Raw genomic sequence first — 25808 nt, 5'->3', positions numbered from 1 at the left:
GCCTCTTAGGAGGAGGTCACACTCAGAGTATGGTGGAGGTTGATCTCTGTGGACTGAGCAGAGATGCTTTTGGAGCCTGCTGAATTCTCAGCCAGTAACTGCATAACCTAATCTGGCCTTGATTGCTTTATATTGTGAGGGTTTTTTTAATATTTTTTCTTCTTTCCAATATAAACTTAATCTATTCTTAAAATTAAATCTGCTTCTGGTCTGACCAGAGATTTTTTTTGCCAAGTCTTTAGCTGGGAGGAAATGACTGTGTTTGAGATCTCAGCCTGTTAGACCATATATCGGAAATGCTGAACGAGCAGTCTGCTGCTGGAGGTGCCTGCTGAGAGCTCCACTGCAAAACCAAACCTCTGGGGCTTTGGCACTGGAGTTTGGAAATGCTCTGGGCATTCCTTGTCTTGTTTCTTTAGCCATGGCACATACCTGGACTGGAAGGGCTGTGCATTCACTTACATGGAACCCAGCATCACAATTGTTTTCCTCTTTTTGTTTTTCTTCATACCCAAAAAGTTGGGCTTAAACTGAATAGTTAAGCTCATTGAAAACAGGCAAATGTGTCTTAAAATCAGACAGCTTGTCTGCACTGTGCATCAAAATAGCTATTTCCACATTTCTGCTGTCCCATAATACTTTTTCAGATAATTTGTATATGCAAAAACAGGCCTGCAAAGTAAAAAACATCTTCTGAGGTTTGTCCCAGGCTGGCTTAATATTGTGCTTTGTTCCCGAGAGGCCACAGAGGAAAAAGTGGGGCTGGAGGCTTATGTTGTGTTGACTCTGGGAATGCTTTTTTCTGAGCCTGCACTGTACAGTTCAGCTTGGCACCACAGCACTCCCTGTGATGAATAGCACTGTGCCAGCTCCTGGCTCTGCTTCCATCTCTCTTGCTAGGTTTGAATAACAACCCAGATATGCTGACCTAATATGGAAGTTGCCTGCTGCTACTTTGACAGAGGATGTTCCCTCTTTCCTGTCATGTTGAAAATGTTCTGAAATGGGCAAGATACAGCCCATTATACTCCTGCTTTTGAATAGTAGAAAGAATGCATTATTCAAACCAGTTTTGGTTTTTCCCCTTATTCACTCCCAGTTCTCAGATTTCCAAAGAGAACTTACTGTAAAGTACTGCAGTTCCTGCCTGGTTTTGGATTTTTTTTTCCTCCCTACATTTGGGGTCATGTTTTGACTTCTGATTTTCTAGCTGCCCTGAAGAGTTGTACGTCATGGTGATTTCCAGCTGCTCTTGAAGCTGCTGCTGGGACTGGTGGTTTGGCACCAGCCCTGGTGTGTGTGGCCATCCTTACGTGTTCCTGGAAGGTGCTCTGGGTCCAGCAAGGTGCTTCCCATGGAGACCAGGCTGGGATGGCTTGCTCTGCCCAGCTGGAGGCACAGAGACAGATTTGATATGCCTGTCACTGTGGTAACCTAGGCAGCACCATAAAAAACAGGCTTGAGGTAGTTAAAAATTCAGCATGAAATCGTAAACACAATGTAGCCAAAAAAAGTGGGTTTGAATCAGTTTTTAACTGAGGATAGTTTAAAGCCACAGTGCATACATCTGTGTGTGTCTGTTAACAGAATAGCTCAAGCTGGTCAGTGAACAGCATTTTCCCAAAAGACTGTAGAGGGCAGTGATGATTCCAGTTGTGGAGGGATTTATTGATTTTTACTGTTATTTGTTGGCTTGGTCTGGTTGTTCTATTTCTTTTTTTTGTTTCTTTTTTGTTTCTTTTTTTTTTTTTTTCCTTTTTTTAAATAAAGATACTCCTTTGGAGCTTCACACAGTGGAATGTCCAAACTTGCTTTTGGTACAGAAGGATAAGGAAATAATTAGGTTCAAATGTTCACTTGGTTCTTTGCAAAAAAAAAAAAAAAAAAAAAAAAAAAAAAAAAGAAAAGAAAACTTCTCTTAGTTTCACTTGGGTGTAGTCATCCAAGAGAAACTTCCTGGAGAAATGAAGCATTTAACGTTTCACATTTGTGCTGTGTTGGGCTGTGAAGAAGAGTCCCCTGTTTGACCACGTCTTCCTGTGTAGTTGGGATTGTTTGATTTCCAAAGAGAAAAAAATAATTGTTATCACTGTTTATTTATTATACAGACAGAGCAGTGTTTGAATAAAAGAACGTTGTGGTGGCAGGTTATATAAAGGTCTTATATGTATGTATGTGTGTGTGTATATATGTATATATATTTTTTTTTTAAATATATATATATATGTATACATCAAAATAAAGAAGATATGTATTTTTGTGGTCTGTATGGAATATCTGATGTTTCATTTTTGGAAGACGCAAGTCCTGGGCTGCACTGTGTGAATTTATGAGTCCTGTGGTTGTCCTGAGTCTCGAGATTGTTGTGTTGGAGTGAGTTGGCCCAGGCTGCTGCTGGATGAATCAGCCTGTGGGAGAGATGCTTTCTGCTCTGGGCTCTCCTGGGCCAAAATACTGAAGAGATCAGCTATGCTGATAAAATTGCAGTTGGTGGTGGTGGTGGTAAGGACTTTCTCGTGCTCTTGTGTCATCTGTGGTCTGACACTGCTGTTAGACAGACCCTTTCACAGGGCTGAGTTGAAGCTCTAGGCTAAAAGAGGGAGATACTGAGAATTTCTGAAAGTGGATTTTACAACCACCGCCCCAAGGCTTTAACTACTCTGCTTTTGTCCAAACCAGACACAGGAAACATATGTGCCTGTATTACATAAAAATAGCTTGGTAGGAATGCAGGATTGTTGTTTCTCTCCCACCAAAGAGCCTGTTAATTTTAAAGTTCAAATAATTTTTTGTTTACTCTGATGCCTGAAAAGAGTACCAGTGACTTCAGTTTTCATGGAGAGAGCTCAATATCCTCTCAAATGTCAGGAGAACTTCCACACTGTCTTCCTTTTTCCTCCATGTGAATGTACTAAAGTAAATTTGAAGTAACTATCAAAGCCTTCAGCTTTGCTGAACCATTCTTGTCCAAGCCAAGGGCTTTCCCAGTTTCATGCTGAACCTGTGGATCAGTACAGACAGAATCCACTGTTGACCCAGACAATGCCACACTTGCTGTGTTGGCACTGTAGAGCCAAGAAATTGTTTATTTACTCCTTGAACCCTTGAAACTGAAAGTGAAACCAAGGACAATTTTTGGGTTCAAAGTTAGAAGGCAACTTCGAGTTTTGCCCAAACTGATGATGATCCCTTGTTCTGTTTCATTCTTACTGTCCAGCAGTTGGGTGGCTGAAGTGGCCTGCCCGTGTTGGCTGCCAGAGGGGCTGGTGGGATGGCAGGGTCTGAAGCAGCCACAGCAGCAGCTCTGAGCTCTCCCTGGTCGGCTGCTCTATGAATTGCTGCACATTTTCTTTCAGGTTTCAAACACCATTTAAACTGGTTATGCAGTAGCAGCCAACAACAACAGAAGATGCTACCTTGGCTTTGCATTTCAGTCTTAATTAAGTGCAGCATAGCTTGCACAGGGTTCAGTAGAGATACACACAACTATTTTGTTTTTATAGGAAATGGATTTTGGGAGGTTGTTCCCAAAGTTCAGTGCTGTTAGCACAATGTGGTGTTTATATTGTAGTGCAGCTTAATGAGTATTAGAGATGAAAGATAGAGAGGGGAGAAGGAGCACTAAGTTAGAGAAGTGCCTACAAAACAAATAACGAGTGAGTGTGCTGTTTGGTTTGGCTCATTTGTATGTATATGGCTGAATCAAGAAAACATTCTTTATTAGGAACAGAGCAGAGCCTAATGTGCTGTTTATTGACACACGCACGGAGTCGGTGGTAATAAAAACAAATGAAAGAGTGTAATTAGCTTTCACGTTAACAACGGGGTTTAATGGGTGTTTATTGTCCACGGGGTGGTGTTTAGAAACTTCCCCATAGATTCCCCACGATTCCGTTGCCTCCCGTAGTTCTCTTGGAAAAGTCTGCATTTTATGCTTGTGAATAAAGAATGTCTTTGCATTCCGGAGGTAATTTTTAGGAATTTTCTGTTTGCTAAAATAATAGGGAAAATCCGTGTCTCTCTAATGGCTTGGAGGACTGCCTTTTTTTTGCATGTTACTGCTAGGACAAAAGTTGTTCCCTGTATTATGTGTTCTCACACTGTAAGGCTTGCAGAAGGCTCTTGGCCACTTACTCTGACCCGCTGTTTGTTGCAGGACACAGATTTTTGTCATGGAGAATAAAAACTGACCCAAATGTCTCTTGGAAAAGCTTCAAGGGATAGCAAAATGTGTAACTTACTTCAGTAGCTTGTTTGAGTGATTCCTCACATTTCCACCAGTTTGTGCCTAATTTGTCATTTGACTTTGACTGCAAGTTTATCTCTCAGTCCCTCGGCATTTGAATATATTTCAAAATTTAAAAGAAGATTTGGATGAAAACCTGAAATTTAAGCCTGTGGCTAAAAATACATTGTCATTTTCCAGAATTTCAAATCCATGATCTTGCTGTTTTGCAAAATCTCATCTATTCCTGCCTGTCCAAGTATCATCTCTGGGGAAAGACACACATGGTGTGTAATTCCTGTTTTTTGGGTGATTTTTCCTTCAGAAAGAAGCCAGGAACGTACACAAACTTCGAGCACTGTCAAGGATAATTTACAAATACCAAATCCAAGTGTTTTGTCAGTTTAAGTCCAATCCTATTGTAATCTCCGAGCTCTAGCATAATTGTGGGGGTTCGTATCTTCTCTGCTAACTGAGCCAGGAGCTTCACAAAGGTGAGTGTTCTATCCCTGCATCTCCAGGCCAGAAGTTTTCTTGCTTGTTGTGACCAAGCAGCAAAAAGCAGCTGTTAATGAGAGGTGCAGAACATCTGGATAACTTCAAGCTGCTGAGGTGTTCTGTCTTTAGGCATCTTCCTGGAGACCAAGCTTTCTGTTTCCTTCAGCAGGATCAGAGGGGGTTCTGCTGTGTTCAGCCTTATCATGAGGAAGACAATGAATTAAGAGTAGTGAATTTTTAAATCCTTTAGAAGGAGATTGTGTTCCATCCTCCATTACTTACCCACCTACATTTCTGTGCTGTCACAGCAAAACTCTTCCTGTGCTCTGTTGCATTCCTGTGGTGCAGGTTTTCTCAATGAGAAAGCTGTAAAAACAGAGGGATCTCACAGGAAAGGATTTTGTAAATCGTCTGAGACACGTTTCACTGGGAGTGTAAAATAGGAGACCATGACTATTCCTTTTTGTATCTTAATTGTTTTTTGTAAGAAAGTCATTTTGTCTCCCTTGCAGACAACTTCAGCAACAGCAAGCAGAACTTGAAGTACATCAAAGAGATGGGCTGTCATCCTATGACTTATCTCAGGTGAAATTTCTCAGATTTTTCTTTTTGTGCCTCTGATCATTTAAGATGTAAAACAACAGCACATTTCAGCAAAACTAAAAGTACGTTGTGACTGTCCCTGAATTCCTTTTTGTCAAATACAGTAGAGGGAATCACCTTCCTCTCTGTATCTCAACAGGTGCCTGTTCCAAGTATACCAGCTAATGTTCATGAGGGTGGAAAGTCTGTGGAAAAGCCTGATGCTATCTTCTCCCAAGAGAGAGATCCTAGATTTGCTGAGATGTTTGCTGGAATAACTGCTTGTAAGTGAATGTCCCTGATGTTTAATTTATAATACTGTGATAAGCTTGGTTACATGGTGTAGAGCACAGCTTCAAGAGAATGAAGAGAAACTGCTGCATGATAGAGAATTTTCTAAGCAGCATCAGTCTTTGGGTCATTTCCTGGCATTTGTCATTAGTTGGTGTTTCCCTAAAGATGATGGAGTAAATTCAAAGAGGGAAAGATGGCTTTAGTGTCACCAGAGCTGCCTGGTTTTGATTCTCTTTTCATTTCACAGGGACACCTTAGGCAGTGCTCCTAGATACTAAATATACTGAGCAGAACATTCCATTTCTAAGTATATTTTTCTTTCCTAAACAGCATATGTAAATTTATTTCTCTAAATAGGGATATATTTCTCTAAAAAAGGGACAAGAAAGTTACCAGATAGTCTTAAAATAGGCTGCAGTTTTTTATCAAATCACCAGATTCTGTATTAGTGGTTTCAGAGTCATATGCTGCCAGCAATATACTTGTTCTCTGGCCAGTTGAAGCATCTCCAGTCATGTTACCTGGTTGTGAGGAGTCCTTGCTCTTTTTCCCACAACTTTTAAAATTTTTAGCAAGTTCTTCTAAGAGTGATAGCACTCTCAGGAGCAATTTGTTGTTCTGTATTCCTTGGAAATTACTGTGAGGACAGAGTCCTCACTGGTGCCCTCACCAAAGGATTTCCCAGCCCTGTTGTAAGAGGTAACAGCCAACTTGTCAGTCAGACAGATGGAGCTGTGTCAAAGTAGCCCCAGCCTGTGCTGCCTGTTGCCCAAACAGACAGAAACCACTAAGACTGGCAGCTGAAGGCATCATGTGAAATATATCTGTAGGAAACCAGCCAATACCATGGCTCGTGGAAGAGCTTATTGATTGTTTATTGTTCTTAACTGTCCTCACTGAAAAAGAGGAATTTTTACATTTGTTTTAAATAAATCAATGTGCAAGTGTCATGCAGTGCAGGGAGGAAACAACCCACAGGGTTTGACTGCAGGGGTGTTGGAAGGTGACCTCGCTGTTGGTTTCTTGTGTCTGGATTGTTTTTTTCAGTTGGAGAAGACATTGTAACTGCAATATGTACTTGATGCTCTGTCCTCCCATTGCTAGGACTTCTCTGCTATTCCTGTTCATCCTTCTCTGTTTACTTGAACAGCGGAGTCAACAGCTGAGGCCATAAAAGGGGGTCCATTAGAAGGTAGCAAGACTCCAACCCTAAACACCAGAATGTGTTTTTCCAAGCAAGAACATCTTGCTTTTTGGCTGCCTTACTGGCTCTTTTTCAGGCAGCTCTCAGCTGTTTGTGGGAAGGGGTTAGGGTTAAGGGTGTCACAAGCTGTGAGGTAGCTGGGAGGTTATGCTCTTGGAAATGCCATTTCTCTTTTCATTCGTACCAATTTACAGGCTGTGCTTTTTTTGGGACATTCTCCCTCTCTGAATGTCTCATGGGAGCTGTGATCAAGGTCTCCTCTGAATGATAAAGGATGGTTCCCAGTCAGGGATGAGGTACCCTGTCCAAAACCAATATTGACAAGCCTGCGTGCTGCCTGCCAGACATTTGCCTTGTGTTGATACCTGATCTTGTTCTGTAAGAACATGGGCTGACACAGGGAGAGTGCTGCTATAATTCCATGTAGTGGCCACACTTCATTAGAACCCCAGAAGTTGGGAGAGGAAGCCTGGCTTCACCAATTCATGCAAGTGATTTGAAGCATGGGATGATGCAGTTCTTAGAGAGAGATTCACTTAAGAGGCAGAAATATTGGAGATACTCGTCCTGCTGGGGGAAGGGACATCATTGCCCAGTGGAGTTTAGAGAGAAACAGGTAAAATTCACAAAAAAAAAAACAAACAGTGCTGTACCAAAGGTGAGAGCAGAGAATTGTGTGAAAAATCCTCTAGGAATACAGCTTGGAGAGATGTGGGCCACATTCAGAGGCTAAAGGGCATTCAGGGTAACTCAGGAAGGAGAATTAGCTGCTTGCTATTAGTTTAGCTGTTCCCTTTGTCTTGGCCTCATCCTGTGGCACAGACCCTGGTAGCTGCCATGGCAACTCTGCTCCACTTGAGGAATTCCAGTTCATTTGGGGCATTCTCAATTTTTCTGGTGAGTTGTTCTCAAATATCTAAAGCACCCGCAGGATTTTGGCTCAGTCTCTTCCAGCCCTGAGAGTTTGGTTTCCCTGCAAAGGGTGGCCTTAGAAAATGGGGCATCTCATGCAAGAATGACATTACTGCAGAAAAAGACAAATTCATCTGTTCGTCTCAGAGATATGCCAACCCATTCTCAATTCTTTCTGCTTTATGCACAACCTTTTCTACACCTCGTCCCCATTTCTCCCTGTTGTTGTTTTTAAATATGAGGGCACAGTTTTGCAGCCCAGCCTTGGTTTCTGTGCTGGGCAGTAAGTAGCCAGGAAGGAATTTCTACAAATTTCTGCGTTACAAAGACGAGCAATGCCAGCTTGCATCTGTGGCATCCACACTCCAAGACTCCTGTGAGGGAATTTGAGGTGACTTTTTTCTTTTGAGAGGCAAGCTTAGGTTCTTGTTAGGAACATAATGTAAGAACAACTTAGGTAACAGAGAAGATCTGCTGTGTGTTGGAGGCCTTTGGTGAGTCACACTCAGGAGGTCTCTAAAAGCTAGGGAAAGCTAAAAAAAATTTAAACACCTAAAAAATACTTCTGTTACTTGTGAATTGAGTGGGTCTTTTGTCCGAGAGAGCATCTTGTGAAATGAGTGGGAATCTGAAAAGAGCAAAGGGGAAAATGAGGGGGCAGACTTGATTTCTAGGCCTGTCAAATATATGCAAAACCATCAGCGAGTTGCAGGGTGTTTTGCACTTGGAGGGGAGATGGAGAAGGTGAATAAAGGGTGGTGTAGCAGACCTGTAAATTATTTTAAGAGAAGTACTAGTGAGATTTCCCTGAGCTTTGGAATAATCCAGTACCAGAAAATTAAATTAAGGGACCAAATGGTGCTGTTCACTCAATCTTGTTTCATTCAATTAGAGATGGATCTCCAGTTCCCACATTAAGGGTAGACTATAAAAGTTAATGGTGTCTCTTTGTGCAGTTTATTCACTACACTCATTTGTCTTCCACCCCTCTGGGGTACTTCCATTCTACTTCATGGTTCCCCATCCTATTTCATGGTTCCCCATCCTTTTTCATGGCTCCCCCAAGCCACATGAGGACAGCAAATTCCACAACAGAGCTGTGTTTTCCCTTGCCACAGCTCAGGTTCACAGGTCTTGTGACACTCAGGAGCAAAGGGCCTCCAGCCACCTGGGATGCAGGTGGGGCTACAGGTTGTCACCCCAACATCAGCAGGCAGTGCTGGGGAGGTGGGGAGCAGATTGTCAGCTGGTTAGGAGAGAGCTCTTGGACACCCTTGGGTTCTTTCACCCAGCAGGGAGGGGGCTCTCAGCTGCCACCTCAGTGCAGACAGGCTGTGGTTACAGCAGTGGAGGACTTTTCTTGGTGGCAGAAACGTGCCCTCACCTGAGCCACGTGCATCACACCCTCTCCAGACCAGGCTGGTTTCCTGTGCCATCCCCTGGGCAGCCCCAAACACCTTTCTTCCAGAACAGCTTTGTTCCCCTCTCCAGCCTGTGCCTGGGGCACCCCTGACTCCCCCCCTGGAGCAGCTTCCAGCAGGTCAGGGCTGTGTGGCCAGAGGGCACAACCAGCACAATGTTCCATGCAAACAGTGGCATTCACGACCCACAGCCTCTCAGGAGAGTGTAGAGCATACACAAACCAGCTGTGCTTCTGCTTTCACGCCAGATTGTCACTTTGTGTCCTTCCTAATGTGTTCCACAGGGCTTCTTCATGAAGCCTGAAGAAGGGAAGAAAATATACATTGCAATTGTCTTTAAATATTTTTTCTTCATTATCTCACCCCCTAAATTAATTCTTTTCCTGTGATTTGCTTTTCTCTTGTAGCAGATAAAAAAATGATGGCCTCTGCATCCACAGCAGGGAACCAGCAGCTTTACTCACAGGGAAGCCCATTTCAACCAGGACACTCGGGAAAGACTTTCAGGTATTTGGTGCAGATCCTGAATGTGTCAGTTCCTGTCTGAGAGGGGGAAACTGTCCCCCTGCAGTACTGTGGAAACAAAACCAACCCAAGGTGCAAGAGCTTTCTTTACATGAATGAATTTTACTTTGTGTACACTTCACTGCTGGTGATGTTTCAGCACTTACACTGGGCTTACAAGCTGAGATGATTTGGGTATCTCTCTTAAAAATACTGTCTGATAAGTAGTTATTTTTTGCTGTGATACTTTAATTGGAAAAAAGCTAAGGAGCAGCAACAAATTCTGAAGGGAAATAACTCTGAGAGGTGACAGCACAGGGTCAGAGATCTGAGGAGCATTCAACCAAGCTGGGAAGGTGCAAAGATTTGTTTTGCACTTCAGCTGTCACTGCTCCTGCTGAAGGGCTGCCTTGAAGGGCATTGATGTGGGTGTCAAAGGGAACAGAGGGATGCTGCATCCATAGTCCCAGGTGAGGACTGGGACAGGCTCATCAATACTTTTCTAAGGCAGCTTCCAAATACACGTAAGGCGGTGGTCTGGAATGTTCCAAGGCATTTTTGAGTTCTTCTAAGTGTGTGTCATTGCCCACCAGCTGGCAATACGGGTTCCAGTTGCTTTTGCAGAGTGTGGTAACAGCAATCATGTTGACCTTAGTGCCTTGTGATATCACCACTGTCTTACTGGAGTTTAATTCTCCTGTTCAAACCAGCTGTGAAAGTGAAGGAGCAGCCACTGAGAACCTGCCAGTTCCTCAGACCGGAAAACATTGGCAAACACATATTTTATTTAAACCAATGTGCTCTTAAAGTCATAATTGCTAATAATCTGAGTGAAGAGAAATAAGATCCATGTGAGTGTGTTTTGTCAAATTAAAACCAAGTATAACTTGGGGAGATATGAGAATAAAATGAAATGTCTTTTAATTGGATATTATGTATTACTGGGTGACTGACTTGCCATCTGGGGGTTTGGCTTGTGTTCTTGTTCATTTCCTTTGCTAATTCCTGATGTTTTAACTGTAGCTTTTTTCCTACTGCTATTCTGTTACATCAAGTAATGGCTTGCATTTCTGCCAGCACTTCCACTCTCAGTGCACTGCCCTCTGTACAGTCTCCAGCCTGGCCATTCAGTCACTGAGCCTGGGCAGCCTCTAGGCACTGCTCTGCAGAAATCTGCTTTCAAAGTACAGTTCCAGATACTGTCCAAGCTCCTTAGGTGATGGGACTTGCCAGTCCAGCTGAGAAGGTTTTGGCAGAAGGGCCAGCTCTCCCCAGCAGCTGCTGTGTGCTCCAGCCAGATTTAGATGGACTTTCTGGTCTACATTTCCCTTTTTGGAGACTCTGTGATAATATAAAATAAAACACATATTTTAAAAAATTAGAAAACACAAAGCATTTCTAAACATACGCTTTGCTTTTAGGCAGAAAGAAATCCAGAATAACAACTCACATATTCACATGCCTGCCACGTTTAGCTTACACTCTGGGAGGGATTCTGTCAGCCTTTTCCAAGGATTCAGCCTTGTTTACTTCTTTTCCCAATCTGCATTCTTCTCTCTCTGTAAGATTGTGAAAATAAACAATAGGGATGGGATTGGAGAAAAGAACAAGCTGTTTCAGTGGATCCACAAAAGTGGTTTTGTATGCTGTCTTCATTTCTATTCATTTCTATATGACATGTAAAAAAATATGATTTTATATATAAAAGTACAGTCACAATGTGTAGTTGTGTAGATTCCATTGCTCAAGACTTCCATGAGAATAAAATGGTGAAGCTGAGCAGTTCCTTCATAAATTTTTTCTTAAAATTAGGAATTTTTAGGTATTTATCTGTAGTGAAATTCAGTAAGTAGGAAACAGCTAACATAAAGAAATTTAAAATATTATTTTTTACTATTATTAGTGTTCCAAAGTTACTACATGAATTTAACTTCCTGGCTTGATTATTCTTTTGCCAGGGTATATAACTGCCTGTTCTTCTTTAGCATCAGTTGGTGAAAAAAGGAATTAAAAGCCCTTATTTTTAACATGTAGTACATAATTCTTCATTTCCCAGGCAGGAAACAAATAAGGAAGTGCTTATAAGTATCCTCTTTTGTGCCCATCTTCATTTAGAATGGCATTTAAGCAAATGCTTAAATGCTGTTGACTTTAAGCACAAATTTGTGATGAAGTACCTGCTTGAATGCTCTCTGCTAGCCAGATTTTTTATGCATTAAATGTTAAACTGGTGTGGGGCTAAGTGTGTATGCACCATGTCTGGGACTGTATTTATTCTTAGAAGCCCTTTCCAAGAGATTGCTGAAGTCTAATTCAAAATAATTCTGCCTGCTGTGTCTATTAGGACTGACATTTAGAATGCCAGTGTGTTTCATAGTTTTGTGATGGTTCGCAGTCATTTTTCTTACCAAGACAGACTGAATAATTAGCTTTAATGTATCGTCAGTGTTTCTTTATCTGGGATACAATCTGTGCGTTGGGAACAGGCCCTACAAATGAGGCTCTGTGTCTGTTCTGGCCCCTTAGTTCATCTGTGGTGCATGTGCCTGGTGTCAACGACATCCAGTCTTCCTCCTCGACGGGCCAGAACCTGACCCAGATATCCCGGCAGCTCAACCAGAGCCAGGTGGCCTGGACGGGAAATCGCCCACCGTTTCCAGGACAGGTATGCACTTCAAGTGACTCATTTTCATGGGCTTTAAAGATCTGCACTCTCTGTGCTTTTTACAGAAGTGTTAGTAAACCCGTTTATGGTTTCAGGGTAATTAATTTGTGGTTGGGGTGGGGGTGTGGCAGTGTGAGCAGCTGCCCTGTGTGTGGCTGCTCGTGTTTGGGGTGGTGGTCACTGAGGTGGCAGTGGCTGCACTGACCCAAACCCCACTGAAAGTTCTTGTCCTGCATTTGTTTTATGTGTGCACTGGATGAAGGAAGAAGGACACATCTGCTTTAGTATTAAGCCTGTGAATTAAATCTCTCTTGGGCCAACCTTGCACCCAGCAGTGTTACCCATGGTTATCAGGGTGGGCAGAAGGGGCAGGTGCAAATCCAGGCATGGATTGGGAGCAGAGGCTGCTCATCAGCCTGGTGTTCCTCCATTAGCACTGCCCAGCATAGCTCACACTGCTGTGTGCTGGAGGAAACAGCACATACCTCCATCAGATGCACTGTGCTTGTCAGTGTTAGCCCAGAAATCACCTCTTGTTCTGTGTAACAGTTAAAAAATGGTTCAAAACTCTATTAAAAGACAAATAATATGAAATGAGTTTGATCTTAATAATGCTGCTCTTAATGCCTCCTGAGTTCTCGTTGTTTGGCAGGCTGGAATGGCGTGTTGGGGTGGTCACTAAATAAATTTCCAATAAGTGAATTGTTTCCACATTAATCACTGATTATTCCCAGCCCCAGAGTGTCATGGTTCTCTGTCACACCTGGTTAATGAAATCCAGTCACAACATTAACTCATTTCTTCAAATGATATGGAAGGTGCTGAAAATGACTAAAACAAATTACTCATCCCTCTTACTGCACAAATTCTGTCCAAATCAACCGAGTTTGGATGTGAGTGTAAGGAAATTGGAATTAATTCTTCCATCTTAAATAAAGTAAAATGGAGCTAAGCCTTGCAGAAGTGACACGTCGAGCTCCCACTGCCATTGTGGAAACCTTCAGAAATGTACAGTTTCTTAGCTTGGAACTGAACTGAAGACTTAATAGCATCTTCCACATGTTATATGCCTGTTGGGATCTGTTTTCCTCCCCCAGCTCCAATGCATTTGCCCAAAAATCATAGAATCATTAAGTTTGGAAAAGACCTTTATGGTCCTCAAGTCCGACCATTGCTGCCAATTTCACCACTAACCCACATCCCCAGGTGCCACATCCACACATCTTTTAAACACCTCCAGGGATGGTGACTCAATCTCTTCCTTGGGCAGCCTCTTCCTGTTCTTGACAGCTCTTGGTGAAGGAGTTTTTCCTGCTGAGGAGTGATGGGAAGTGGCTCAGTGAGCACTTTTGCCAGCTGCCTCAGTGCCCTGGCGTGGATCCTGCCCAGCCCATGGACCTGTGTGTGTCTGAGTGGTGTAGCAGGTCACTGACCTTCTCCTCTTGGATTGTGGGGGCTTCATTCTGCTCCCTGTCCCTCTCTTCCAGGGAAGAGCAGCTTCCTTTGCCTGCACTGATTGCCAGTAACAGTGCACATCATGACAGATATCCAGAGATGTAATCATGTAATCACCTTCAGTTTCTCTTTGTGGGCATGGTTAGGCAGTGAGTTTTTCTTGGGACTGCTGGACTTACTCATCATGTGGGAAATGGTTTATAATAAGATCCTGTCTGTGCACCATACATTAGCCCATGGCTTTGGATGGAACACTTCACTCCCTTTGGTCCCAGTGCACCAGTTGTACATGTCTCAAAGCAGCCTCTGCAGTGTTTAACCATTTGTGTAACATTCTGGGAGATCCTCTGACAGAGCTGTTTTGTAGGTGCACTGACAATAAACTGGATTTTAGTACTTTTGAATTAAACTGCCCAATTAAAGCAGTGTTAGGCTGTTTCTTCCCTTCTGCCAGGACTTGGTGATTCACCCTTCCAAGCCCTTTACAAGGCAAAGTAACTGCTGCCTGTATTTCGTAGGCAGGGAGAGAAAGCAGCACATTAGCTTTGAAACTGCTTTAGCCCTTTAGTCCCAAGCACTGGAGACTCTGGTCATCTGAGTCCTGCAGGACATCCAGATAACTGATTTCACTGTTGCACTGCAAAATCAGTACACCTGGAAAATAAAGATGAATTCTTCATACTTGTTGAGTTTGAGATTAATCCTCATAATAGTGGTAAAAGAAATCCTGGTTTTCCACATAGCTCTGATACAGAGTACCCGTGAGCTAATCAGCAGGAGAGCTGTAGGTGTTGGTTTATACTCTGTTGTACTCCTTCTGCAGCAGTAACCTGGACTGGACAGAAATTAAATACAGCTGAGACAGGAGAAACATGTTAGCATCCACAGAGTTTATTTAGTCTTTGCTTTATGTTGTAAAAAGTGATTCTGCTGTGCTGTTTCCCAACAATAAAACTTTTTCCTTCTTTTACGTTTTATTCCTCAGCAAATTCCATCTCAGTCTGGCAAGGCTCAGTCGTCTCCCTTTGGCATTGGAACAAGTCACACCTACCCAGCTGACCCATCATCTTACAGCCCCCTGTCCAGCCCAGCCACCTCTTCTCCAAGTGGGAATGCCTACTCCAGCTTGGCAAACCGAAGTGCAGGCTTTGGTGAGTTTTAAATGGTGTAACACAGAGATGCACATGGAAATGAAACTCTTCAGCATTAACTTCATTAAAAATCTTCCAATATTTAATCAGTAAAAATTGATTTTTATTGTTCTTTTGGTTGGGAAGCCCAGGTGGTGAAAGGGTTTTGCTTTCTGCTGCTAAGTAGAGAGGACAGAACTGACCTGTTCCCTCCATGCTCCATCTCCTCCACATCCAACACATTCAGAATATTGTCATTTTATGGTATGAGGGAACTTTTTTTTTCCTCCCCCAGTAAATGGTGTCCTGAAAGATTCAAAATTTGCTTATATGACTAGTAATCATCCTCCCAAATTGTGGTCAACTGGTTCAATTTGCTTTTTTTTTCCCCCTTCTTTTTTCGTCTTCATGGTGGTGTCCTCTTGCACTGAGATTGTACATTAGAGTTTGGCTGAAAACAGGATTTATTTCTTGCCCCCAGTGCTACCAACCTAATCAGAGTAGTTGCCATGTTTTGAAAGGGTTTTCTTTTCCTATTATAGGCTAATTTGGTAGCTTTCAGACCGTGACCTCGTAGGTAACCCCTTGGTGAATTTTTTGCGCTCCACCAGAAGAATAATATTCAGGAATAAAATATATAATGGATTCCATGAAAATGTCACAGCGTGACAATAATGTGCAATCCCAAAAAGCACAGGTAGCAGTGTGCTGATGTGTGCTGTTTGCTCCTGTCCCTGGGGAACAGACCTGGCACAGACCTGTGCCTAGAAGAAGGGCATTGGGATGGAGCTCTTCCCACACAGCTTATTCCTCCCTCCATTTCCATTCCCACCAGGCACTGTACATTTGTTTATGAGACAGCCTTGTATTTCAGGCTTAAGCTACTTGGCAAGAACCCTTTCACTTAATGAGAAACATCTCCTGACCTACATCAGTTTGGGTGCTATTAATAACCCAGCCCTCACAGAGACGAGCGGCTTCGAGCGCCGGCTGGCAGGGGCTGTTCTGCTGAAAAGAAGCATCATTTGCTTCACTCAGTTGTTCTGAGGAAAAATAAAACAAAACAAACTTGCAACTTGCTTTTAAAGGGTAACTTAGATGAATTTTGTTTTGGCTCTTAAAATGTCTGCAGGGTTTTTTAGTCAGCTGGATTACTGGTTGTGGTAATGTCAGTGAGGGAAGAACTGTAATCATGTACTTCAGATGTGATAGAAATGCATCACTACAGCCTGTTTACTTTCCTGTAAAACCTTCCTTTTATCTGTTTTGCATGGCTTAGCTGGTGGCCAAAGGGATTTGGTTAAATATGTGTGTCTGTATTTTCTGAAGTCATGACTATGAGTAGTGGCTGATTTGACATGATTGAGTCTGGATATCAAAGACTTGGCATAGCACAGGTGTGGAAGTTTGGCACAGAAAATTTGGCACCCTTGGCAGAGGATGCTGGTGATCAGGAAGAACCAGACATGCACAGCTTGACCCTCTGTGTGAGAAGGAAACAAGCAAAAATAGCTGGAGCAGTTATAGAGAAAAACATTAACAAAAAAAAGAGGAAGAAATGTTTGGAGGAAAAGCATAAGCCTGGTGGCAAGCTTTCTAAAATGCTAGTTCTTAGAGGGAGATACTGTGACTAAGGAATGGAAAATTATCCAAAAATATTATAATTCAGTGGCAGTCTGTAGAAGTGCAGGGTAAAATGAGTTCAGCTTAAGTGTCATCTGTTACTGTACTCATGAAAAATGTATGTGTAATAGGTAACCAAATTAATGTGTGGCAACATACTTTTTTTATGGTGGACCATTTAGAAGAAATTAATCTCCTTGAAATCATCATTTAAAATGTATTTACAATGAAGCCTTGCTTTTCATGTTGCTCTGTCAAATGTAAATGGCCTGAGACTTCTAGGAAAGTATCACCATATTGACAGGATAATAATTTGCTATGAACTGCATATTAAATAAATCACTTTGCAGATGTATCACTGGAGGACAGGACAGTCCTGAAATGCCTGTATTTAATCAGCAAGGCTGTTGTCTGTTGATCATACTGTTCCTACATCTGCTTAAAAAAATCCTGGATCTGCTTACACGCTTCTTAGATGAGTACCAAACTGTGCAGCCACTGCTCCACAAGAATTCAGTGTTTTTGAGAGAAACAGCATTCAGATGGTGAAGTCTGGTTTTTAAGTGAAATGAAAAATAGTCCTTATCATGATTAAAAAATGATGGGGGGATGCTTGAAAATTGTCTTGCAGTGCCTGGCTCACCATGTCAGTGTGCATTTTGCCCTGGGCAGTTCATGGCTGTGCAGCCGTGGCCCTGAGCTTTGCTCTGGGGCTGAAACACCCTCCAGCTTCCTCCTCGCAGAGCTGGTGTCACCCAGGGCCTTTCTCCAAGGCTCCTTTGCCAATCCAGCGCTGATGGATGCCGCCCCAGAGCAGGCAGGTGTTGTGGAGGAGCTGCCCTCTGACTTGTGCCCTTTCTTCCCCCGTGCAGCTGAAGGCGGCCAGAGCAGCGGGCAGTTCCAGGGCCGGCCGTCCGAGGTGTGGTCGCAGTGGCAGAGCCAGCACCACAACCAGCAGAGCGGGGACCAGCACTCGCACCCGCAGCCCAACCAGAGCGAGGTGTTCCAGGTGAGCAGTGCCACCCAGCCCAGCGTCCCTCTGGCCACCTCTCAGTTCTGGGTTAGAGCCGTGGCCCTTGAGGATCAGGTGCAGCAGGGCCTGGAGCCTTCCCCTGCTGCTGCGTGCTGCCCTGCACTGCTCTTAGCTGCCCTTGGCTCCTCAGGTGGTTTGGGTCTCTGCCACACAACAGTGTCTTTGCTATGCAGAACACTGTTTTCCCTTCTCTTTGCACCCTATACTTAGGGCTTTCATGTTTTGCAGGGAATCCATGAGGTGTTCCCAAGTGGAATGTCTTTCTTATCCTGGTGCTGGCCTCTGACATCTCAAGTTCAATTAGATATCAATGTCGTTCTCTTTGACAGTTCAAGCAGGAAAGGAGTGTGACACTGCACAGAAGATAGTGGACAGTAATTATTTAAGGCTAAACCTGGTCAGATATCAGATAGGTGATAAACAATCATCTTCAACTACCTAATTAACTATAATTCTGAGTCTTGACTACAGATGGCAAAGTCCTACTATAGAGTAGGACTTCCTAAGTTGACTAATAACATATCTGTCCTTGTATAACTAGTTTTTAAATTACATGAAGAAGACAGTTTACAAGAAAACAATGCAGATAAATGCAGGAAAGACAGTTCAAGCCCCAAGCAAGTTTAGAAGTGGGACGCCTCCTTGTCTTTTGGAAAGTAAATTCACCTGCAAGACTGGGCTCGTGTGCAAGAACGCTGCAGAAGAGCTGGGAGCATGGGAATATTCCTGTGTGGATGAACCATTGCTTTCACACAAGATCAAACAGCCCTTCATCTGGAATAACTGCCTGTCTGCGTGCTCTTAGCCCACAGCCCAGGCAAGATTGGTCTGTTGCATCTCTTTGTGTTAGGAAAGGCTGTCCAAGAGGATATTCAGGGTAATTCCAGTGCTGCTGACAGCGTGGTTTGATGGCCAGCAGAGACATGGGGCTCCAAGCAGTGTCTTGCTTGTTTCTTAACAAACTTCTCATAAAGTTGGTGGAAAGGAAGACCATGGGATAAAAGGAGAGCTGGGCTCATCTGCAAAGCTCTTGGAGGTGAGCATGTGTTTGGAGGGAGTTAGGATAATAGCTGGATGGGATAAGAAACTTGGATGAGTTTAAAGGCCTCCAAGAAGTTGCTTGGATTGTGCCCAGAGTCTCCCCTGGGTTAGCTGGGCTTAAGGAGAGAGGCAGACTCAAGAGGAGACCTTGCTGGGTCTGTGCCTGAGGAGACTTTGCCACAGAGGTCCCAGCAGCAGAAATGCCTTCAGAGGTGGAAGTGTAGACAGGAGGGAGCAGCTACAGTTTCCCTTTGGCTGGGAGAGAATGTGGGAAAACATCAAATAAGTCCATGTTTTGGTCAGAAGATGAAGGCTGACCCTGGCAGCTCAGACACTGCCAGTGCTCACAGTCTCTTTCACCACATTGGCAAGGATGCTGTGAAGATTTTGGATGGATTTTAATCAGTCTTATTTTGGAGGAACTTCCCAGTACGCAGCAGCTCTCAGTTCTTTTACAGAGCACATCCCGTGAGCTTTCTTACTTGTTTTTTTGGTTTTGTTTTATTGTGAGGATAGTGAGCCATCCCTGGCAAGAGTTGGCTTTGTGGTAAGAACTTAATGCTCTAAGGACTGACAGGAAAAGCAAGCATAAACTCTGGTTTTCCCAGCAAGGGATATCTTCTCCCTGTGGCTTCAGTCTCTGGCTGAGGAATGGTTGAGTGTTTTTTGAAGCCTTCTGCAGAGACCTCACTTGGCTCAAGACACAAAGAGAAATTACCATGAAATCCCATTTCTCCTGAGAAGTTCCTGCTATTTCCTCTGCCTCTGTACATTCATGAAGCTGCTTGGGCACCTTGTTAGCTGGGGAGATGTCCAGGCTTGAGTGTTCCACAGAGCAGCGTTCACCTAGAGAGTGCTGGTAGGAGGTGAGACCTTGCCCAAACCCATCCTGACACAGCTGGAGTTGAGTGTGTGAGGTGTTGTACACTCCCCATGCAGTGAAACCAGAGAGTTTCTTCTCTCCATATGTAGTTCCCATTCCAAGGGGAGCTGTTTCAGTCTGGGAGGAGTAGAAAGCAGCTCAGATGTGTTTTATTTCAGAGGAGCAATCCAAAACTGCCCTGCTTAAGTCCCACCTCTTGTTCAGAAACACTCCAGCAAAAAAGTAGCACATAAACTTTAGCCCAGCCCTCTGCACAGGTCTGGTTTTCACCTTATTTGTCTAAACTTGGCCCTTTCTGGTTTTACACTGAAAAGATGAACAGGAAACAGTTTGTGTCTGGATAATGTGTTGGCAAGTGAGACCTCACTTTGATTTTTCCTTATCATGCAGGACATGCTGCCGATGCCTGGGGATCCAACACAGGGTACTGGCAATTACAACATTGAAGATTTTGCTGACCTGGGCATGTTTCCACCATTTTCTGAGTAGCTTGTGAAGCAGAAATGGAAGTTCTTCTTCTCCAAGGCCATTTCAGTGTAATTTTGGCGCTGCTTTTTCTGTGTTGCATTTCTGTAGAAGCTACTAAACCAGAAGACTCATTTCTCACGTTTCAGATAGTGGTGTAGAGCTTGCTCTCTCCTCCTTGGGGTGCATCAGTGCCAGCAGAGGAGCTCCAGCACTTGTTAGTGTTCATTGACAGCTCCATTGTTGTTTTTTTTTTATATTTTATTGTCATCTACCTCAGAGATAAAAAATTTTGCTTGTTTAAAAAAAAAAAATATCTCTGAGTCTCAAATATTTGAATGTGAATGATGCATAATATTTCCTTTGAATGGTAATTTTTCAATAGATAACAAAGTAACAAAGACTAACAGAGAAAAGGTAAGGTCATGTCTTGTTACAGTGCCTACCGCTCAATTTCGATGCCTTGCTTTAAGCTTAAGTTTCTGAAAGCAGACACAATATTCTGTTTTCTTTGATTCTTGTAGGTTTTAGGTCACTTTAAATGTTGAGATTAAGCAACATAATGTAGGCCTCTCTCACCCGAAGATTCAGCTCTGCCTTTTCTAACTTAAACTTGAATGTGTGTACATTTTGGTACTTTATGTATATCTTGTGCTGTATGAAGTGATTTCCTGTACTGGTTTCTTTTGCCTTTACAAAGGGTCCATTCTGGAGTGTACTGAAAAGGTTGATGATGTATGTGAAGGATTTGAATATCGTGGGAATCTCCATCACTTCACATAGGTGTTCTTACTTTTAATTCAGGTGGTTCTCTGTTCAGAACAAACATTTACTTACATAAGCTATTAGTCTGGTTTTGCACTGAATTGAGGCCTATAACCTTGTACATTTCTCACTGGCTGCTTTAATTATTATTGCTCTTGCTTTCCCAAAAATGTTGCCTCTTAAAAAATGACTGTAAACACATCGAGATTGCATTTTCTATATTAGCTGCATTTCCTTTCTGTGAAGTACTTTTTATACTGTGAAACCTCACATTTTAACAGTGGAAGGTGGTGGCCTGTTACTAGGAAATTGTTCAAGCTCATTTGCTGCAAACAGTGAGATGATTTTGTAGTGTATAATTTTTTTAAAGTGAGTTGGTAATAGATATTGATTGGACTATTGTCCACTGCTTACACAGTGATAACTTGAATTTTGGCTTGGATTCCCAAGCAAGTGCTTCTGTTAACCCTGTTCTGTTAAAAATGGGATTTTCAGCATGCCAGGTTTGTTGAGGACTCTTGACTGCTCTGAATGCTGTATGCTTTTCCACGGAGGTGAGTTAATCACCTTCCTCTTGGGCGAGTGACCTGCCATGTGTCTTCATGAGAGATGTGGTAGGAATCTTTTTGTTCAGTATTTCACATGCATGATGAGTTACAGAGGTTGGATTGTGAGGATTTTATCCTGATCATTTCTTCCGGGATGAGAGGAGAAAGAATCACTCACAAAGCCCCAGGTTCCTGCATGCAGGTTGTTCATACCATTCGAGGTTGGGTGCAGAGGAGGAAGGGGCAGCTTCTCTCAGCTTTTGGACCTTCAGGGGCTGTCATGGACCTGGGGAAAGCAGCCCCAGGGCAGAGACCCCATCCAGAAGATCTGTGTGTGCAGTGATTCTTAGACTTCACAAGATTAAACTCTGCCTTCTCATGGCCCCTGTGGAATTCTGGGGTGTCTCTGAGTGGGTGCACATCACCACAATCCATATTTTTGGTTCAGGTGAGCATGGCCCAGGGACAGGACTGGCACAGATGGGGCTGTGCCAAGCTGACACTGCTGTCCCAGCCTTCTCCCAGATCAGCATGTCGTGTTCAGTAGCCAGGAAGAGTCCTCCTTACTATTTATCTCACTAAATCTGGGACCAATCTCTTACCCTATGTGCAAGTGGGGCTAGGGAATCTTTTTTTTTAGGACAGTTTTGTATATCTCTAGATGAGGTACTGGAGAGGCCTCGGATCTCCTGGTCTGCACTTGCCTCACCAAATCACACTGAATACAAACAAAAATCTCCCTATCTCTTCTCCCCCAGAGATGAGGAAAATACCATCTGAGGTGAGCAAGCCATGTGCTTATGCACTTTGCTTTTAAATCCATGGATTTATTCTCTTGGAGCCATCCCCCTTTCCCCTCACGCTGCTCATGGAACTGGAGAGGCAGAGCTCTGCTGTGAAGTTCACTGATGTCTCTAAGTGGTGCCTGGGTGCTGCACCAGTGAGGTGCTCAGTGTCTGTGCAGGGTTTGAAAGGGGCTGTTCATGAGGAAGGGAACAGTAGGTGAGCAGTTTGTGTCTCCCCACAGAAGATGCTTGACATGATAAACGTCAGTTCTGAAATTTTTATAAATTTTTCCGTGAAGTGAATAATGAATTCAGCTAAAAAGTGCTGTTCCTGTGTTTTATTTTACCCAACAAACTGCTCTGAGTATATTTATAGTTTTACTTCCTGAATTCAATTTAAAAATAAGGTTTTTAAAGCCATTTTCTTTCTCCTGACATCAGCAATGATAACTTCCTCAGTGTGTTGTGGGTTTTTTACTACTGAAGAAGGCTTCCCGTGTACAGATTTTGGTTATGCAGTTCAGAGTGCACTGTTAGAAGAAATTTAAGCACATCTTTTTTTTTCTTGTTGTTTTTTTGAAGTCAGTATGCCTGAGGGATCGGAGCATGGACTGCTTCTCACCCTGTGGGCTCCTCTGCCTTCCTGGCTGGGGAAGGTGGTGGCTGCTCTGTTCAGGGCGGCGTGGACAGTGCCAGGTTTGGGTTTGGGTTTTCCCTGTCAGCCTCTCTGTTGTGCCATCCCGAGCCAGCGCTTTACTCTTGGCATTTCCACCCTTGCCCTGCTCCTCTGCCATTCCTGGCCACCCCATCTCCCCAGCCCGGGTGGAGGCGTTGGGCTGCCATTCCCAGCCAGCGAGGAGGGAGCAATTCACAGTTTTGGCAGCTTTGTGCTTCTGAGGCAGCAGGAGAGGCTTTGCTGTGCTGCTGCCCTGGTCCTGCCTGCTCCTCCCAGCCAGCCTCCCCGGGTGCTGTGGCTGACAGAGCTCTGTAGCCTTGGCTGTGCTGTATCTTGTGTTTCCCTGCTACAGCGACGTGGCTTATCCTGTAGCTGCAGCTGCAAGGTGCATTGGGAATGCTGATGTTTTTATTATGTGCTGTCGGTGTAGCTTTGTTGGCACTTTGGCTTCCAATTTCCAGAATTTCATAGGTGGTGGATTTCTCATTTCTTTTGTGGATTTTTTCTAAGCTGGAAATAAAGCTGTGATTTCTGCTTGAACTGTTGCAAACACAGTGTTTCTTGACATGGAATCTTTTGGGGTTTAAACTCATGGAGCAAGAAACTGCAAATAGTGATGGTGTGGGTGAGTTATTTCAAGGAGCAGACATGTGGACTGAGACAGTTTTAGATACTAAAATATTTATATTCATTTATTCAGGTGAACAATCCAAGACTCCATCACATTACTTGTGCAAGTGCTACTGGCAGTACCTACAGTGATGCTTTAACCAGATAGTTCCATTTGTAGCTTTGTTGCCTTTTCTTTTCTTTTGAAGTACAGTATGAAACTGTAAATACTTCTTGCAGAACTGCCTTTTTAACTCTTAATTACTTTTGGCACAGTGTTAAATAGTGTTGGATTTACCCAATTGCTATGACATATATTTTTATACATAGGTGTACTCTTTTTTCAAGAATAATACAGCCATTTTGTCATTAATGCCTTATGGGTGTCATACTGCTGTTGCTCTTTGTTTGCAAGGTATCGAGTGGACTAATTTCTAGTTCAGATATTTTCACTTTTCCTGGCAGTGCTCAAGTTTGGCTTCAGGTGATTTTTGCCAGAGCCCCATTTTTCACAGTTGTTAACTGTGAGAAGAGGAGAATGTGGGCTTGGGCTTGTTGCTGTTAATGGAGCAGAGAAAAGGTGATGGCATCTAATTGTCTTTAAAAGGTCAGACTTCTCCTACTCTAAACCAGAGTGCATTTCATGAAACTGATGGCTGTGGGCACTGATTACTTTGTGTAGATTAATGGTCTTTAAAAAAGAAAGGGAAAGGGGAAAAAAGGAAACAACTCCAAAAATGGGCTTCTGTCATTGTTAGGCACTTGGTTACGTATCTGTTTAAACTCTTCATATTGATGTGAAATTGTGCTGTGGATAAAGTGTATTTTGTACTTCTGAATGTTCTATATTTATGACTAACAAGTACAGAATCAGTTGTGTGTATGTATAACTAATAACTGCCTTTTTAAATTTCATTAAAATAAAAATGTCATGAGCTGTTGTTAATTCCTGTCTTTCTGTAAATAAGTAAAATGTGCTGTTGGGAATTGTCAAGTAAGAAATAACCCTGAATTATAAGATCCATGCCAAAAATCAGAAGATGAGGCATTGATCTTTGTCTTTGAAATCTCCTCCAGTGCTGTGTGGTTGGGGACAGGACGTTCCTTTTTATCTGTCTTGTAAAGGCTGTCCAGAGGGAGCAGGAGAGGAATGATAGTTCGAGAGCTCAACTTTTAAAAGTGTTCCAGAAAAACATTAATTAACAGCCTGTTCTACTGATGATGCTGAGGTGTGTGAATTGGTGGCTGTATTGTAGAGGATTTCATTAGAACACAATTGCTTTAGAGCTAATTCATGGTCTGGGGCAGTATGTATGCACTCCCTGGGGTGGTACCACAGTGGTTTCCTTGTCTACCTTTTGGTCTCATTGTTCAAAGTTAAAAAATACTTGTATCCTTGCCACAAACATTCTGGTGACCTTTTCAGATTGCCTATGTAAGGCACATTTGCCTTTCAGTGTGGGTCTTCATTGCATTTATGTTGTTATTTCTTTGTCTACTTGTTACTTTGTTAGCAGGACATACCTTGCTCGTAAATCCAAAAAGCTGGTGACTGTGCCATGGCAGCAGCTGAGGACACTGCTCCAGGGCCTGGCATGGGGTAGGTGGTGTTTCCACAGCTCATACTCCGTTTTTAGGGCTCTGCCTGTGGAGAGCAGGCGTGGGCTCTGCTGGGACCTGGCAGGGAACTGGGGCACTGGGAAGGGATTAATGAGATACAGCCAGCAGCCCCCCTGCTCTGCTGGGCTCTGCTCACCGTGTGCTCATCCCAGAGACACAGGTTGCTCTGTGAAAATGGGCCATTCGTGCTGTTTTGCTGTGAAAATTGGGTTTTCAATGAAGTGATGTTCTCCTGGCGTTTGCTCAGGTGCTGCTGAGCCTCTCTGGTGAACAGGCATGTGCCAGACCTCGAGCCCCATTTGGGAGTGAAGCCACTTTCATCCTGGCAGCTCTCTGCTGCTGTTCCAGTGCAGTTTAATAGGCTTGCAGTTTAATAGTTGCTTTTAAGAGCATTATCCAAACAGAAAGGCACACACAGAATGGGTGTTGCACCCGTGCCAAGCAGGGCACAGTGTGGTTGGGCTGGAGATCCCTCCTAGCACTCCTTTCACGTGGGTCATCATTAGCTGTGCTCTCACGTGCTAAATCAAGTGTGCTTCTGGGCACTGTGGTGACAGCAGGGTGTGGGAGTGCTGGCAGGTGCTGATTTTGGTGTGGAATCTGGGTTTGGAGATGCTGGATGTGGAATGGAGCCACATCTTTGGTGGCTGATGGTCTCAGCAGGACACCATGGTAGAAATCCATCCAGGCTGGCACGCAGGGATAAAATGCAGCTAAGGCTCACTGTGTTGGTACACTCACCATCCTTGCCTCTATCAGCTGGCACTAATGAATCATAACAACAGATCTTCATTATGATAGAAATATATTTTTCTTTATTTTTCTATGGGAGTATTTCTTAGCCACATTTCTATCAAAATGCCATCATGG

The 25808-nt window shown here is 43.4% G+C and overlaps 1 protein-coding gene across 9 annotated transcripts in view; it reads left to right on the top strand.

The window, feature by feature from the left end:
* The window catches only part of ARNT2 (aryl hydrocarbon receptor nuclear translocator 2), a 96823-nt gene extending 72559 nt beyond the window's left edge, over positions 1-24264 (top strand). For 8 of the 9 annotated variants that reach the window (XM_064389559.1, XM_064389558.1, XM_064389552.1 and 5 more), the window contains 7 exons: positions 5236-5308; positions 5466-5589; positions 9544-9643; positions 12167-12305; positions 14746-14911; positions 17386-17522; positions 19861-24264. In XM_064389559.1, coding sequence (XP_064245629.1) covers positions 5236-5308; positions 5466-5589; positions 9544-9643; positions 12167-12305; positions 14746-14911; positions 17386-17522; positions 19861-19959 — 838 coding nt within the window. In that variant the 3' untranslated portion in view covers positions 19960-24264. The remainder of the gene's footprint in view (positions 1-5235; positions 5309-5465; positions 5590-9543; positions 9644-12166; positions 12306-14745; positions 14912-17385; positions 17523-19860) is intronic. The other variant, XM_064389553.1, reaches the window with a different exon arrangement.
* The last annotated feature ends 1544 nt before the right edge of the window (positions 24265-25808 follow it).

Source organism: Passer domesticus, chromosome 14 (assembly GCF_036417665.1).
Source record: "Passer domesticus isolate bPasDom1 chromosome 14, bPasDom1.hap1, whole genome shotgun sequence".
In the NCBI taxonomy this organism is placed as follows: Eukaryota; Metazoa; Chordata; class Aves; order Passeriformes; family Passeridae; genus Passer; species Passer domesticus.
Note: the sequence above shows the minus strand (reverse complement) of the source record. Positions and strands in the feature narration are given on the sequence as shown.